The following is a 17405-nucleotide window of genomic DNA, read 5'->3' on the forward strand; positions in this document are numbered from 1 at the left end:
TGTGTTGTACGGTTTTTATTTCCTTTGTTTTTCTTATTTTCGGTTGTTTTGGTTGGATATTCAGTTTGCGACGTTTACTGGATGTATGTTAGATTCCTCCCAACTATCGATTTTCTTTTTAATTTCGGTCCTGTAATGGTTCTGCTTTCAAGCTTGAAGTCATTTTCTGTCTTGAAAGCAGGGGGGGATTGTATGAAATGATTATCTATAGTGGAAAAGAGTTGAACTTAGAGTTCAAATGTAAAAGAGTTGAACTTAGAGTTCAAAGCAAATTAAATAGGTACTTAAAGAAGTTACGTGAATAATCTAGTTTGTCAAATTGGGTTTTTGAAATGTATGTTTTATGTGAAATCTAACATGGTTATGGTTGAGTAGAATACATCTTGCCATTTTGAAATGGTTTGGCTAAGCAATCACTAAATTGATGGGTGTGTTACTTTTCAGTTAGTTTAATATTTGATTAGAAGTAATCATATTAATCTTATGCACTATGGAATAAGTGGGTAAAAACGTGCAGGGAGCACATTTTGTTATTCCTTACATGTTTACAAAATTTTGCCATGGTTTAATTGATATTGAGAAAATAATTCTGCATCAAGTTATATTTCTGGTAAACAAGTTGAGAAGTCTTACATAGTCTAAATTGTAAAGAGAGGTACAGACCCACTGGAGCACTCCACTCACTGACACAAAAAAAACAGTTTGAGATGGATTTTAACTTGTTTGGACTCTTTAGAAGAGAAACAGACATTATCAAAATTGGGTATTCTAATTCTAATTTAAGTTCTGTCCTAGTAAGCAATCATTGGAAAGTTAATGGTGAACAGAGGTTTCTTTGAGGTGAATGAAGAGAAAAAAGGTTGTTTTACTATTGTCAATGCCTGGGGTGTTTCAAGATAACAACAGTGTCCCTTAGTGATAAGGTGACAATCCTCCAAGACCAGGGTCTGTTATCCTTAGGTTAGTAAACCACCCCCCACTCCAGGGAGAGCCCTGTGGTGATAAAGGAGTAAAAAGGGGGGGTCATGATTTATGACAGGATTTCAGAGTGTGTTTGATGTGCTAGGATAATAAGAAGAAACTTGGAGAATTCACACTGAGTTTCATCTTGTAGAGAAATTAGGCTAAATAACAGTTATGTTAGCTGACCTTCAAGTTGGTGTGAAATGTTTGATTTGAAATAAGGTATTTGGTCCTTTATGTGAAACAATGGGTGAATTTGATTGTAGTTCCGATACAACACAATCAGATGTAAATCATATAGGTGGACTGAGAATTGTTCATGAACTACTATTAGAGAATGGTACTTCAATGTAAGTAAACTATCTTAACTGATGAGTTTTTGGAACAGTAATGAGAAATGTGAAATTGTGTTCTTCTGTTCTTTGTGTTGGTTGTTACACCAACTATAGAAAAGAGTGGAATTGTTATTTTGCTACACTAGCAGAACAGAAGCACCAGAGATGTTAATGTTTTAACGATACTGTTATTGATTTCAACCGTTCTAATCTATTTGGAGAAAAGAAGTAGGGAAATATAGGGTTTGAGTGTTTGATAGTGTGTGGTTCTAATGTATCAGCGAGATGCAACAAGCTAACGTGATGGACATATGTGATGATGTACTGTGCAGTTCGAACTAATCTTCTCAAGGATAATTCACACATTCAGATACAGAACACTTGAAAGCGATTCGGCAACAGAGGACTTGTTGGAGCCCTGAGAGAGACTGAGCTTGGCTTAAAAGGACAACTGTGAGGTGGCTGAGGTGAGATGGATCTCACAGACACACAGACAGACTGTCCTACAGCTGAGAGAGGAGTCGACTCTGGCTCGCTGCACGTCTAGGTGCTGCACGTCTACAGGATGCTGAGTTCCTGTGAGCTGGACTGATTTGAGTCCTGATGATTCTGCAATGTGTTGGAGAAGGCAACCTCCGACCGAGAGGATGGAGGCGTAGGAAAGATCTACTGCACAACATCATGCTACGCTGATTGGGCCCATACCAGGTACATCTCATCTGCTGTCCAGGTAGCTGAGAGAGGAACCTGGGGTTGACGACACGCTACACGAGGATTTCAGTGTTTGAAGGTTAGACACAGTGAATTGAAGTCACTGAGGGAAAAGTGAATTTTCGGGTGCTAGTAACCAGTCACTTTCTACATGGCCTTTAGCTCTAGAACCTTTAGCTAAAACTGGTCATCTTGGAGTTCACAAGGGAGAACACACAGATTCTCCTGGCCTGGCTGATAAAGCAGCTAGAATGGAGACAACAAGAGCTGTGTCTGCATCTGAGCTATGAAGGACAACACCTTGGAATATACATTGGCCTGTCAAAGAAATGGTTCATAACTGACTGTCTGACGTTTGGAAGAGCAGAACATTTGTGATGACTTTGGAAGAACATCCAAATGGAACCATGGAGAGGACTTTTCAGTGAATCGAGCAGTTGGCATGAGAGGACTTTGTAACAGTGATAAATTGAAGGATGCATTCAGTGATAGGTGTTTATGATGATTTTAACATAAAAGTTTTGCTGTACTATGTTATGATTCTGTATGATGACAATGTGTGATCTTGGATTTTGTACGGAAGGTAATCATCTAGAAGAATGTAAAGGAGGATTCAGACATTTCAGATTTGCTAAGTTCTCTAATCACTAAGGATAATAATATTGACTGGGTCATGTTGTTAAAGAGTACTGTTTTGTTGCAGTCTACATCCTAATGAGTGTACTGTTTAAGGTTTGATACCAAGGTTTGACATGGTATCAAGAGGATGGATTGTTGTGGAAATTTCTTTACTCAGTGAGAATACATTGTATAAAGGATAGAGTCCCACTGTTAAGATAGGTACAGGAATGTGTGGGACCTGGTATTTGCATAGGGGGCATCTATTGTCTGTCCAGATGCAGATCAATGGGTTTTAGGACAGGATAGGAGAAGATATACAACAGGGGGAGTAAGGCCAGTTTGCCCCTTTGGGTAAACATTATTGCAGGAAGGATAAGGTGGGGGAAGATAGCATTTGACGTGTGTGATAGAACAAAGGGAAAGGTGTTTGATTGACATGAAACAGATGGCAGCATCTTACCACACCCCTTCTTCCTATGTAATAAATACTGTCGAAATGATGTTTTTATTTAGAAACTATCCACCGTTACTTTGTAACCTGTATACTTTCTCCTTGCAAGCAAGATTAAAACCGTTTATTGCGTAATTGATTTCTCTTGTCTTACCTACCATTTTCATAGAACTTTGGAATTTTAGAAATTGCCATCACAATCGTCAGTCCTCCCCTAGTCAATCGTCAGCCCTCCCCTTGTCAATCGTCAGCCCTCCCCTTGTCAATCGTCAGTCCTCCCCTAGTCAATCGTCAGTCCTCCCCTAGTCAATCGTCAGCCCTCTCCTTGTCAATCGTCAGCCCTCTCCTTGTCAATCGTCAGCCCTCCCCTTGTCAATCGTCAGCCCTCCCCTCGTCAATCGTCATTCCTTCCCTCGTCAATCGTCAGTCCTCCCCTCGTCAATCGTCAGTCCTCCCCTCGTCAATCGTCAGTCCTCCTCCAGTCAAACATCAGCGATCCCCTTAGTAAAGTATCAGTCAAAAATTTACGATTTTTCCCAGCCAATGAAACGAGCACAAACACGGAACTATTATCACATGGACTCAATACAGAAGAGGTGCTAGCTGGTGTAAGGTAAGATCAATTCGAAAATTATGTTTTTGCACTTTCATAATCGCAAAATTATTGAAATACTTTTATATATTTGCTTAGCTAGATTCATTATTTTCAGTTTAGCCGTTCTGCTAAATAATGTTATCTTAAATCAACATTTTTACCGTTTATGGCTAGCTATTTGGCTGGCTAGCTAGCTGGCTAGCTAGCTGGCTAGCTATTTGGCTGGCTAGCTAGCTGGCTAGCTAACCAAACGATTATAACAACGTTATCTTAAGTCCAATGTGTGGATTTGATGGCTGGCTTGCGGCTGCTGCCTGGCCGGCTGCCTGGCTAGTGGCTGGCTGGCTGGCTTAAGCACACCAAGAAATAAATAGAACTGTAGCTATTTATTTTTGACCAAAAGATCATAGGAACCTTTCAATGACATTGCTAATTTTAGCCAGCTAATTACCAATTACTTAACGTTCCAAAATCCACAGTTAATTATTTCATATTCCGTTTTGTGGTGCCAATTACATTAATTGCTTTACAACAGTACTATTTAAACAAATAGTTTACTATCAATTGTATGTAATTCAAAGGAAATGGTTTGTTGTACGACTTATGATTCTCCCAATTAACAAACTGTTAACAATCTGTGGCTAGATCTATTTTGTTAAACCAGTAACAATGTTTATGTATTGTAAATGCACACTGCAGAGGTCATGTTACTATTCTAGTAATTTTAATTTTTCATTTAGGAACATGGGAGACCCCAAAGCTCATTATGAAGCTCTAAAGAAAGAGCTAGATGAAGGTAGGTTAAATCCCACACTTATGTCTCCTGGAACCTGCACCTCAAACCCTTTTCAGGAACCACCGCAAATATCTGCAAATTGTTCTGTTTCATTCCAAACAAAAGAGAAGTTTATTATTTATCCACGGTAGTCTACAACTATTAATGCTATTATATGTAGTATCCTCTCTAAGCTGATGATAATGTATTATTAAAGTAAAACAGCTGAATGTTTTCTTTCCTACAAGGCTTAATCACACAGAAGGGCTTTGAGGCAAGGGTGAAAGAACTTTTGCAGAAACCGCCACAAGACTGCCAAGGTACTAAATTATTGTTTAATTCCCTTAAATTGGGTGTGGTCTATGTGTAAAACCATGATAGTGTATTGTCATGGTCCGAGGATTAAAATATCATGCTATACAACAATAATTTAAATATTTTTCTAAATTCAGATATGTTTACTTTTACAGATGCAGCAACCATTTTTAAATTTGCAAAAGAATGTCAACTTAAGGGCAAAAGTAAACGCAAACATTTTCCCCTTTCCAAAGCCACAGAGCAAAAATATTTAAAAATAAGGATCCGTCCAATGGCTTGGAAAGAAAAAACAAAAGTGACAGGGGGAAAGTACATTAGAGTTGTTGCTGAGGAGGAGCCGTCCAAATTTTTACTGGACCCCACTGATGGCTACAATGAAATTGTGGCTGCTGCCAAAGACAGACTTTGGCCAGACTTTGACCTTCCAGGTGCAGCCTTCACACTCTGCCATGACGATGGGACACCATGGCCAAGGGGGGACTTTGAAAAAGAGCATAAAACCCTATCAGAAATAAAGGATGTCTGGAAAAAAACATTCTTTGTTGGACGAAGATCCATGGGTATATTTAGTTCAGTGCCATGATAATTATAATTTTTGGTGATACTTATTCTTTATATGCATTATTGGATGTCCTTTGTTTTCAAACAGCAGGACACAGTTACCTGGCTGAGGAACGGGTAAGATAACAGTATATAAGCCTCTTCAATATGTCTGACAATGTTACTACTACCAAAATTAAGTGGTACATATTGAATGTGTTTTAATAAGTTGTCTACAACTGTTGTTTTTGTGCTAAACATTGTATTATTGGATATTACATGTTTTTGTCTGTTCATTGTTAGCCTATGCTCAAAAAAGTACGGCTTTCAATTTAAGTTCCTACAAATTCTGAGGTATGAATTCAAACTAAGTTTTTACAAATAATAACACTAGGTACTTCTTTAAGTAAACTTGTCATATGTGGGTTTGACAATACGATTACCTTCTTTAGTTATTTAGGTCAGGACTAACATTACATAGTTTTTTAACAATTATATATTGCCATTATAATGACATTAACAGCTCCTGAATGGTTTTGTTTTTGTGTCCAGGTGCTCCCAGGGTGTAGGTCAGACAGAATGTCTTGTGCACCACTGTTTAAATCTTTCCAACCGATTGCTTCCAGTTCCAGCATTGTCCCGCCACCCTCGGTTAGTTGGTCATTGGAAACTTATATTGGCAATATATACTGGTTGCTGTTGATTGTGCCCCTTTGTCCTTAATGTGTTTTACAAGTGTTTAATTCCCTACTTCATACATGCTTAGTGAAACTTGACACTTTTTGATCCTCCTGAAACACATTGCCTACACATTTTGCCTACAGAAAGTTTACTGAAATCAGTAGCTATACTAGTCTTTCAATTGTAAGAGGGGTTGTTTGGTTTTGAACAATGTCAATGTTATGTGTTCTTGGGATGGTAACCTGCTTTCAGTTTTTGTGGATGTTGTGATTAGGTGTATTAAAGGATGTGTTTTTCTATTTATTATAAGCCCGGGCCACAAGAAAATGATTCTAGTTCCCCGTCAGAGGATTTCTTGGCAGGTAAAAAAAAAATCTCATTTAACCAAGTACATTCAAATGTCTATAACATATTTAAATGACAATTTTTACAGACTCACAACAACAAAATTATCCGGTTGAGGTAAGATTTTGCATGGGGGTCTATTTCTAAACGACGAAAGTTTACCACCTTGCTTTATGCAAAATGCTAACAATGCTGTCATTTTATCAAAGGGGGAAAATCATTTTGATTTAATAGGTAAGATTTCATGTTACCATACAGAAGAATTTACATAATTTATAGTCAAATGTTGTTCTAATACATATTTTCTGTCATTAACATTCTAAAAAGATTTAGACAACTACTCTGAGGATGCGGAGGTGGCCAGAGACAAGGTTGGATAATTAAGCAATAATCCTGTAAGAGGTGTGGTATATTGACAAAATACCACAGCTAATTAAAGTTATTAGGCACAGCACAAGATAGCCATGGTATTTTGGCCAATACTTAAATCTTCCAAGGTACCTTTGTTGAATTAATAATAAACATACATTAGAGTAATCAAAAACTAATTTTCTGTAGTAGTAAAAATATTCTCCATTGATGTTTTTTGTTGCGGTTTCTTCAATGACTAGGGTCTGGCTGAACAACAGGGGTTTGAAGAAACTGAAGTTTTAGAATCGCCTTCTCGTGAGTACAGTACTAATAATTAAAATGATGTAATGCAAAATGCAAAGACTAAGTGTTACAACTATATTTCCACACATATTTCAGTTTATTTGCAACGACTGCCATATGTGCCAGTGGATCAAATTACTTATGATTCCAAGAACGTAATTGGAAAGGGAGGTTTTGCAATTGTCTACAAAGGCATGTACCAAAATACCCCGGCTGCGATCAAGAGGATACTGATAGACTCCAACTCCCAAGACGATGTAGCACATGAAATCTTTGTCAACACGTACGTGATATATTTTCTTATCCTAATGGGAAATAGTTTGGCATCCACTGATGCTTTCCTATACATTTTTATTAGTCAAATAATATCCACTTGTAATCCACTTTTGCATCCCTTTGAACTTTATATGGATAATGTGCGAGGAGAAAGAATAAATAAGAGGTGGATACTTATACCCCTGGAGTGCTCATCATGTTGACGATACTATTAACAGACGTCTGAGCCATCCATGCATTGTGAGAATGATGGGAGCGTCAAGGACAGCAACTGAACTTTTGATAGCCAATGAGTACATACAAGGGAATAATCTGGATGCCATCCTTCACAACCAATCTGCAAAAGTGGTATGCCGTTCACAGTGAACATACAAGCCACTCTTAAGTTATTTACTTCATTACTTGTTCTTTCAAGCTTGGTCTATGCTCAGCACTACTACTTTTTCACACAAATTCATATTCTTATTCACAAATGTATGTTGTATTTTGGCCCAAACATATTCGAATAGTTAAGGGGGGCAAAATGTTAAGGTACTATTATGTTACAGTGTATTAAAGTCTTATGTTTTGTATTTAAGTTGGAAATATTATCTCACCTTGTTAACTATGCTTACCTTGTATGTTCAATATTCAGCTAGATGAAGAAACAAAACAGGCCATTGGGTTCCAGGTTTGCTTGGCTGTTGAGTACATCCATTCAAAGAGCATTATACACCAGGACATTAAACCAGGCAACATTATTGTAAGTGGGCTGGTTAAATATTTGGAATATACCATCATTTTAACCTAGAAATAATTATATAGTATTAATAATAGTAATATGTAATAGTCATAATATTAAAGTGAAAGGTCTGCAATGAATATCTGGGATTTCTTTTTATTTCTGTAGGTGGAGGAAAAAGGCAAGAGAGCTTTTTTAACTGATTGGGGCATGGCAAACATTCATGACACAGTTTCCCTGAAAATAGGCAGCCAGACCATTGTTCCACCTGCTGGTCCTCTCGGTGGAACAATCTACTACCGTGCTCCTGAATGTGAGCTACACTACAATCCTGCAACGTGGCATTCAGATGTGTGGTCTGTTGGTGCTACCTTTGTAGAGCTTTTTACAGGTTCTCGGCCTTGGAATGTAAGACAACCTCGTGAAGTTAAAGCACTGCTTTCTTCACAGACTGAGCCCCATGCTTTGGCCTTGCTTTCCCCAACATGGAAAGACACTATAAACCAGTGCCTTATGTATGAACCAGAACACCGACCCACAGCAAGTACACTGGCCAAGGTTTTCAGGTCTGGGCTTGACCTCCAAACACTTGGTTGGTAAATTTATTTTTGAGGGAGTAATGGACTTCTCAGGACTGTGCAGGCAACTGAAGTCATAGGCAATTTAAATAATGTTCCTGAAACCATTTTGTTATTATGCTTAAAATGCTGAAATTATTTCCCTGGTTTTGAGATTTTTTTTTTATATTGTTCTAATGTTGGTTCTAATTTTTCATATTTAATGTTTGTTTGTTGGGAGATTTCCTTCAATAATTTCACAAATATATTAGTACCTAATTTCTTATATATCCTAGCTGGGCAGGCTATTTTTATTTTTTTTTACTTCAGTGCAAGATTGGCTTTGAAATGTTTACAATAACCAACATCCACTCTTCTTTTTTTTTGTTACATATATATTGTATATATACTGTGCTGGAGTGTCCACCGTGGTCCTTTTTATCACCTGCTCATAAAATTCACCAGGGCATGCACCCTTTGACAATGTTGTTATGGTTACTGTATTAAAGTGACTATTTTCTCAGTGCATGTTTAAAGCAGACGTCTTAGTCCCCTATCTAATATGGGTTGCAGTAGAGCCAAACAAAGTGCTTTTTCAAACTAAAAGTAATAATAGACAAAAGAAATGATTACTATTTGCTTAAGACTACATAGCTATCACACATTCAATAGACATCTATAAGCATTTTAACAATGTGTTGTAATATGTACGAAACGGTTATTTGGTGTAAATTTGAATATATTTTTGGAAAATACTAATGTGTCACCTCTTTTTCTGAAAACCTGGAACGGCAAAACATGGGTATCTGCTGTGTAAACAATTCAAAATTGAATTAGGAGTGTAGGTGTAAGGAATACGACCCACAGGCAGGTATAGATGCATGCGTAGAGCATAAAAGGGTTTTATTTGAGGCAATAAGACAAAAACAGCAGCCAGGCAAAATAGTCTGGCAGGCTATAGGTCTAAATCCAAAGAATAGAGGCAGGCTACTGCGCAGGTAAAGGCTGGCAAAAGATGTGAAAAAACAGGTAAATGACCCAAAAACACAGTAGGTCAGGTTCTGATGACAATGGTTTGGCCTACACCTTACTAGGTCCTTAATATTAATTCATTGTAAGGACCCTAAATGGTAATATAAAAAAGGCAAGCCTCTTCAAAATTTTGAGGATGATCAACTGAAAGATCAATCAACTTTTCTAAGAAAAAGTTCTTCAGGCACACATATGCAGCCATCGACCGCTCTACACACATGTGGTCAATGTGGAGAGCAGAACGAGCAAGAACTCTGTGGCAGAGTGTTCGGAAAGCTTCATTAGCAACCAGCAGTGCTGCTCCATCTTCACACACCAGTGTTGCGGCATAGTGTGTCAGGTCTCTGTCCACTGGACAAAGCAGATTCGGTGTTCCTTTGAGAAATGACGCAATTGAGAAAATTACATTAGTCCCCAAAGATTTTACATTTTAACACTTCTGACCATTTGAGGATAAGTTAAAAATGCATGTTAGCTACCAGTGGTAGGTGTGAAATACATGATGTTTGGTTTTCCAAAAGGCCCAGCTGCTCCAACTTGCTTCCGGATCATGTGGTCATTCCATTCGTTCTGTTCTGTTTGAAGCTGCTTCTCAACAAGTGTGAGGTAGCAGTATTGGACCAAGTGGCTACAAATGAAATACATTAAGCAGACGTAGACAGCATTTACCCTAAAGGTGGTTAATTACTAGAGTGAAAAATGTTGGAATAGAGACCCTTGTCTTTCTGATCAGACTGCAATGATTCTCTGTAACCGCACAAGTACTCACATGTGTATAGGATTAGATATGTCCAACAAATCAGTAACCTGCATGGACTTCAAAGGAATAACAATACAATTATACAAATAATGGTATAAGCAAGATTTATCAAAGAGAAAATTATGTAAGAAGACATACACTAAGTACATAACAGTGACCTAAATGTTGGACTAATAAAAAGGTAAACATGACAATAACATGGTGCTTAATAGTCCACCCCCTGACATATATGGATAACAAAAAGGTAAGAGAAGATTAAAGGGACACAGAACTATGTACCTCAAAGTAGCTTTGCCAGTGAAAAATCCATGATCTTTTCAGCACACTGTTGAAAGCTTCAGCACGCTGGGGATAATAGTAAATTAAAGAGTAAAATAGGTAAGAGTGAAAAAAGTTACATGTCTTCCACAGTGTTTTTCTCTCAAAATTCTAAAAATTGCAAAATCAATCAATCACATTCATTTATAAAGCACTTTTTACATCAGCAGTTGTCACAAAGTGCTTTTACAAAACACCTAGCCTGAAACCCCTAGGTGCAAAGAACAAAACTGTTGAATTTCAGTGGCTACGAAAAACTCCCTAAAAGGCTGAAATTTAGGAAGAAACCAGGCTCAGAGAGGTTAGCAGGGTTAGCAGTCCTAAATATAAAAGAATATGATATGTAGGACCAAATGAGATTTCTACATAGAAAACCTATTTTGGATAATTCCTGTAACAACCTGTATATGGTTCTTCTCAGAACCATTATCAGTCAAACTTTCCTATTAGAACCCTGGATGCTTCAACTGAGAACCCTTTTCAACTTTAAAGGGATCATCGAAAAACCCTCTATGAACAACACTAGACAGTAATATTTGTGTTGAAAATTAAAAGCTATATGAAAAAACATTACACAGTCATATGGCATGGCATAACACTGCAGAGCTAGTAAACTTGAAAGCTCAAGACATCATTCGTACTGGGAATTGTGACATGACTGCCTGGGTACGGTACTGGAGTACTGATACTATCTCAATCATCAATAACAGGTGTCATGAATCCAGCTAGTTTAATAACCTACCTGGTTGTGTACTGACTTCCCATACCTGAAGCTCTTGTCACCGCTCAGACTGTCCGTTGCGCGTGAACGGAAAGCAATCTGAATAACAGCCACCACAGAGTTTTCAGTTCCTCGGTCAGATCGAACAAGGTTGGGACAGCCTTTTCAAATAAAATGTTTACAAACACAATAATGTATATACTCTTTTGATTCCTCATTCAAAATGTTCTGCTAATAGTTGTAATCAAAGTGCCAAGGCAATATTATTACGCTTGATGAATTCAGAACTCAGTTCTCTGAATTCCTTGGTGCTTTTTTTATGTGAAGGACTGTCTTCTCTTAGACTGCATGACAGTAAATAAATCTTATGTATTGCATATGTAGAATTCATATTTATAATTTGGAGGCGTAGTGTGATTGTATCAAAAATTTCCAAAGAATTTAACTTGTAATATATATGTATATATATATATTTCTAATATAATGTCAGTAGAAGCTATTTTTATATCATACAGTAGGTACCATGCTCTTTGATAGTTGCATCCAGAAAATATTTCCCAACAAACTCAGGTTTGCGGTTTGAAGTTCCTGCATGTAACCAAATCACACGTCTTGAGTACCTGAGAAATTCACATTCAGAAAAGAAACATGACTTATTGTTATTTGGGGTCATGGGTGTAATTTTATCGTTGTTGCAACATAAAACCATACATTTTACAGCTAATTCTGCATTAGTGCATTCTGTAAATTGTAAAAGCATAGTAATTGTTCGTAACACAGGTGTCAAACCGGTTCCGCGGAGGGCCAAGTGTCTGCAGGTTTTCACTCTCACCTTGTACTAGATTGATTAATTAGGTCACTAATTTGTAGGTTTCTACCCTCACCTGGTTGTTTAGGTCTGAACTGGGAACCAATTTATAGGAAAAACCAGCAGACACTTGGCCCTCTGTGGAACTGGTCTGACACCCCTTGTTTATAAAGTGGTGGCGATGCACTTTGTGATAACTGCTCAATCTGATTATCAAGTATTCATTGCTGCCATTTTCCTAAACAAATGTATATGTCTCTGGTAAATCATCATTATAGATCTAAAAGCTTTCACATTTTCAATACTTCATGCTTCATTCAAGTCCAGAGAAGAAATAAACGACAGTATAATTACATGTATTGACAAGATAAACCAATCTTGGAAGTCAACTATTTTTATATGAACTTATAAAAATGTGCTGAGTCAAAGACAGGTCATCCAGACCTATTAAAATATATGTCTGTATATTTAAACAAACCCATCAATACAAAGGTGAAGCCATATCCCGTAGAACCTCAACTTGTCATTGCCTGTAATTACATAAGAAAAAAGAAATGTATTGTGAAATGGACAATTTGCAGCTACATGAACAAGACAGCCACATTGGATGAGTGCATTTGTTCTGATATTTACCATCGATGTGCCAAACATAGTTTGGTCCTTTGGCATTGTACTGCCTCCTTGGAATATGGCATCGCCCTGGCCGCCTCTTCTCTAACCCAGAAGCATCCAATACACGCATTATAGCATGGACATCCTCTCTGCACATACACATCACATACTTTAGCATTCCAAAACACAAGTGTGATTTTGTTTAAAAATGTATTATGTTTATACTGAATAATTAATAAAGAAATACATCTTTAGTTATGTTGTACAGTTATGCACACAGTACCTGTAACAGGGCCTCACTCCAACTCCATCTCTCACCCGTCTGTGCATTGCCCGAATGCCTTTTGTTTCTGGCCAGTTTTTAAGCTCTTTCTGGAAAAATATGTTAAGTTTTAGAAACAACATTCTACAGAAACAGGCAAATTACTGAATAGGCCAATAAGAAAAATAGTACCTGCACAGCTGCAAGAATTGCCTCAAAGGGGCGGTCATCCCTCCGTCTCCTTAACTCTAATCTCTGTAGATGTTTCCGTATCTGACGATCCCTGCAATGTAGAAAATGTTTAACTACTAATCCTATTGGAAGTTATTTCGAAATACACATCACCATTTTTTGTATAGTGTAGATATTAAAAATAAATTAGGATCTGGAATGTGATTGCTGGAAAGGAAATGCAGAGGACAACATCAAGTAATGTAAATGATTCACACACTTGCTATCCAGGTTCTATTTCACATAAAGATTATACACTTTTACAAGAATAAAATAGTCTGCATCTGTATGCTTCTACATACCCAGAAAAATATTTTTTCCCTCATTTCTTATATGCACATGTTTTTGGTCTATATATATATATGCATGTTGTTATCATATATCTACATTTGTAAGGGTGTGTCTATTATCATAAAGCTTTTAAATGGCCTCAATCTATCATTCCCAATTCATAATGAGTAAAGAAATAAAGTGTACCCACGTTATATGTAGAATCCCTGCCATTTCTTTTTGAGTGTATCCTTTTTCAAAAAGGAACTTGATTACATCATCTCCTAAAAGACAGGCACTTTTAGTTAGGCTTACAGTGATAAAGTGTCTATTTCTATTTAGCTAGAAAATAACCATTAATTATAATTCTGATTTCATATGTAATTACATTGTAATATTCTAACAATATCAGTTATTTTAAGAGAATTCACAAGATTAAAGGATATAGAACTATGAATGTTAATTCGTACAATAGGACCTGCCCAACTAAAACTAAAAAACAATGCACAGAGAATTCTAAACAGAAATGTTCTACCCTTAAAAAACACGTACTAGCACTACAATGCTAGTACAATGTACTGTGAATTAAACAGCAGTGTATGTCTCAATGTCCCAAACATATTGGCTAAGCATGCAGAGTAGTTACATGAGTACAATAAACAGCATTGATAATACAACATTTGACTTACTAGTTAATTCTTCTGCCTGGTCTTTCTCTTCCAATAAGGCTATAACCTTACTGTCAAAACCTCGTTTTGATAGAAGTCCTTTTCCACAATATACAAAATGCAATGTCAATCAATAAATGTTAGTTTTCTTTTACTACGGATGTTTCTCAGTTTAAACTGTGCAAAATGTTTTTGGAATAATTACATAGGCTACGTGATTAGTTGGGTTTTGGAAATTACCCATCACATACACAGTTTACATACTGTTAAGATTTTCCATGCCAAAATTGGGGGTTAGCATAATGTAAAAAATAAAATAAAAAGGAATTACAGACCTTTTTCAAAATCCTTCTTCAAGTTTTCATATCTCTGGATTTTATCACTTGATGCATCCATCTTGTGTTATATCAGTTGCCTGCAGTTAACAAAAAAATTGGTGCAAACCTGGTCAAGAACTACAGGAAACGTATGCTCTCTGTAATTGCAATCAACGGTTTCTGTAACAAATATTAAGTTCTGCTTTTCTGATGTATCAAATACTTATATCATGCACTAAAATGCTAATGATTTATTTAAATATCATACAATGTGATTTTCTGGATTTTTTGTTTTAGATTCCGTCTCTCACAGTTGAAGTGTACATATGATAACAATTACAGACTTCTACATGCTTTGTAAGTGGGAAAACCTGCAAAATCGGCTGTGTATCAAATACCTGTTCTCCCCACTATATAAATAGACATTTTAGGTGTGAACAATTGGTGAAATATGCAAATAAGAGTGTGCGTATAGGTACAATCAATTTGTTTCATAAAGTAGTGAATTGAGTATATTAGATCACTGGCTAGTCATGAAATTAAGGCTAATATTAACAATCCTAGCAGGCACCGGCCAGGCAGCAGCCGCAAGCCAGCCATCAAATCCAAACATTGGACTTAAGATAACGTTGTTATAATCGTTTGGTTAGCTAGCCAGCTAGCTAGCCAGCCAAATAGCTAGCCATAAACGGTAAAAATGTTGATTTAAGATAACATTATTTAGCAGAACGGCTAAACTGAAAATAATGAATCTAGCTAAGCAAATATATAAAAGTATTTCAATAATTTTGCGATTATGAAAGTGCAAAAACATAATTTTCGAATTGATCTTACCTTACACCAGCTAGCACCTCTTCTGTATTGAGTCCATGTGATAATAGTTCCGTGTTTGTGCTCGTTTCATTGGCTGGGAAAAATCGTAAATTTTTGACTGATACTTTACTAAGGGGATCGCTGATGTTTGACTGGAGGAGGACTGACGATTGACGAGGGGAGGACTGACGATTGACGAGGGGAGGACTGACGATTGACAAGGGGAGGGCTGACAATTGACTAGGGGAGGACTGACGATTGACAAGGGGAGGGCTGACGATTGACAAGGGGAGGGCTGACGATTGACAAGGGGAGGGCTGACGATTGACAAGGAGAGGGCTGACGATTGACTAGGGGAGGACTGACGATTGACTAGGGGAGGACTGACGATTGACTAGGGGAGGGCTGACGATTGACTAGGGGAGGACTGACGATTGACAAGGGGAGGGCTGACAATTGACTAGGGGAGGACTGACGATTGACAAGGGGAGGGCTGACGATTGACAAGGGGAGGGCTGACGATTGACAAAGGGAGGGCTGACGATTGACAAGGGGAGGATTAAAGCTTAATCGGGGTGATGTTTGATAAGGCGAGAGCGGATACTTGACCAAGGGAGGGGTGACGTTTGACCGGGGGAGGGGTGATGACTGAGTAGGAGGAAGGACGGAGTTTCTGGGGAGGAATGATAAAGTTCCTAATATGCATGCTGTACTTACCATATTCCTCAGTGGATGCGCTGTCGACTTCATTAACTTTGACGTTTTCGTGTTCTCTCTTCCTCCCTCTACCTCCCGTATCTTTACATGTAGGAGCTCGTACTTTGCCCGATCGAGTAACTGGCATATCCGTAATTTTTTGCCAACGGTAAGGGTGGTAAAGTTAAACCACTGAAAAATGAGCATGCACAGCGTGCGTGGACGATTTTTATCTCAATTGTAAAGTTCCACCACGTCATAGTTAAGCTGACCTTGTCTGTTTTTATCAATATTTTTTTTAGTTTTTGGACATTTTTATATCTATTATTTAATTCAGTTAAAGGGAGGTACACTGGTCAAAATATAAACAAGAATTATAGTGGGGAAACGAATGAATGAAAAGCCTCGTTTATCCGAAATCACTATGTATTTCCATTTCCCAAGTGGTTTGCATTTGTATTTTGAAGATTGCACTGATTCTAGATCTGATCTGAGCACACCATTGGGCAATTGGCCAAATGTAGCCCACTAACAACTTCCATGTTAAAGTGTAAATTCTGGTGGGGTGAGTGTGCACCATGTTAAAAAGTCTGGTTTAGCGAACGAATTGAGAAGGAAACATCTGAAACTAATCAAATGGCTGCAGAAGGGAAAAAAAACTCCAAAGAAAAATGTAATGTAACTCATGCCACCACAAAATGAAGTTGAAAGAAAGTGATTGCATGGACCACTGTAAATGGTAGGTATGTCTTTGCAATGCTAGCTAAACCTCTAAATAAAACAAGTGTAAACCATGTATAACCTCTGCATTTTAATTTCAACAAACAAAGATCAGACTAGTCTACAAGCAATTAATGTTTTATTCTCTAGAGGGAACAACATCCATATATTAAGTGCTGTTAATCTACCCACTAATTTCTGTTCACACAGCACCCAACACAGGGTTCAACTACCTTTCTCCTGAATTCAGTTAATCAAATAGGCACACCCACTGTGCCCAGTTAGCAAAAAATATCCGCACGGCTTCTAGGCTATAGGTGCGTCCTGCTGGCGGGGAAGAAACATTTGCCGCCGAATACGTCACTCCCATTTCTTGCGAGATGCCGCCGGGAATCAGCTGGCGGTCCGATTGCTTCATTTTCTCTGGCGGTTGCCTCGGTCTAATGGACCGCGGTCGTCCGGCGGCAAGATGCTTTTAAATACAAGGCTACTCTCAAAATCGACTGGCCATGTTGATTTGGACACACATTTGCATCAGTTCGTCGCTCAATAGCGAGTTACAGCCTGCAGTTTGCAAGCTAGCAAAGTCATCGACTACCATCGTTTAAGTAAGTACATGTTTCCTTTTTGTGTA

General features: G+C 37.7%; 2 protein-coding genes across 9 annotated transcripts; one reads left to right on the forward strand and one right to left on the reverse strand.

The window, feature by feature from the left end:
- Positions 1-3530: 3530 nt before the first annotated feature.
- On the forward strand, positions 3531-9143 carry LOC109615695 (mitogen-activated protein kinase kinase kinase 2-like). 8 transcript variants are annotated; one of them, XM_034286840.1, is made up of 12 exons: positions 3531-3694; positions 4417-4472; positions 4700-4771; positions 4922-5960; positions 6301-6352; positions 6424-6569; positions 6663-6706; positions 6947-7001; positions 7086-7272; positions 7484-7613; positions 7900-8007; positions 8155-9143. In XM_034286840.1, exons 6-12 carry the CDS (start codon positions 6509-6511, stop codon positions 8584-8586), a joined length of 1017 nt encoding a protein of 338 aa, XP_034142731.1. In that variant the 5' UTR covers positions 3531-3694; positions 4417-4472; positions 4700-4771; positions 4922-5960; positions 6301-6352; positions 6424-6508; the 3' UTR covers positions 8587-9143. The 8 variants fall into 8 exon arrangements, 7 of the variants coding, with proteins under 7 accessions (XP_034142731.1, XP_034142729.1, XP_034142730.1 ...); XM_034286838.1 differs by lacking the exons at positions 6424-6569; positions 6663-6706 and having other exon boundaries at positions 4922-5329; positions 5419-5447; positions 5862-5960; XM_034286839.1 differs by having other exon boundaries at positions 6301-6569.
- Positions 9144-9415: 272 nt separating this feature from the next.
- Positions 9416-15529, reverse strand: LOC109615004. Its single transcript, XM_029118992.1, has 14 exons — positions 15377-15529; positions 14561-14640; positions 14247-14324; positions 13769-13841; positions 13249-13339; positions 13078-13166; positions 12816-12943; positions 12661-12712; positions 11897-11994; positions 11396-11535; positions 10615-10680; positions 10345-10391; positions 10055-10203; positions 9416-9950 (listed from the first exon to the last, which is right to left on the reverse strand). Exons 2-14 carry the CDS (start codon positions 14619-14621, stop codon positions 9667-9669), a joined length of 1356 nt encoding a protein of 451 aa, XP_028974825.1. The 5' UTR covers positions 14622-14640; positions 15377-15529; the 3' UTR covers positions 9416-9666.
- Positions 15530-17405: the final 1876 nt, after the last annotated feature.

This window comes from Esox lucius, chromosome 16 (genome assembly GCF_011004845.1).
Source record: "Esox lucius isolate fEsoLuc1 chromosome 16, fEsoLuc1.pri, whole genome shotgun sequence".
Taxonomy (NCBI): domain Eukaryota; kingdom Metazoa; phylum Chordata; class Actinopteri; order Esociformes; family Esocidae; genus Esox; species Esox lucius.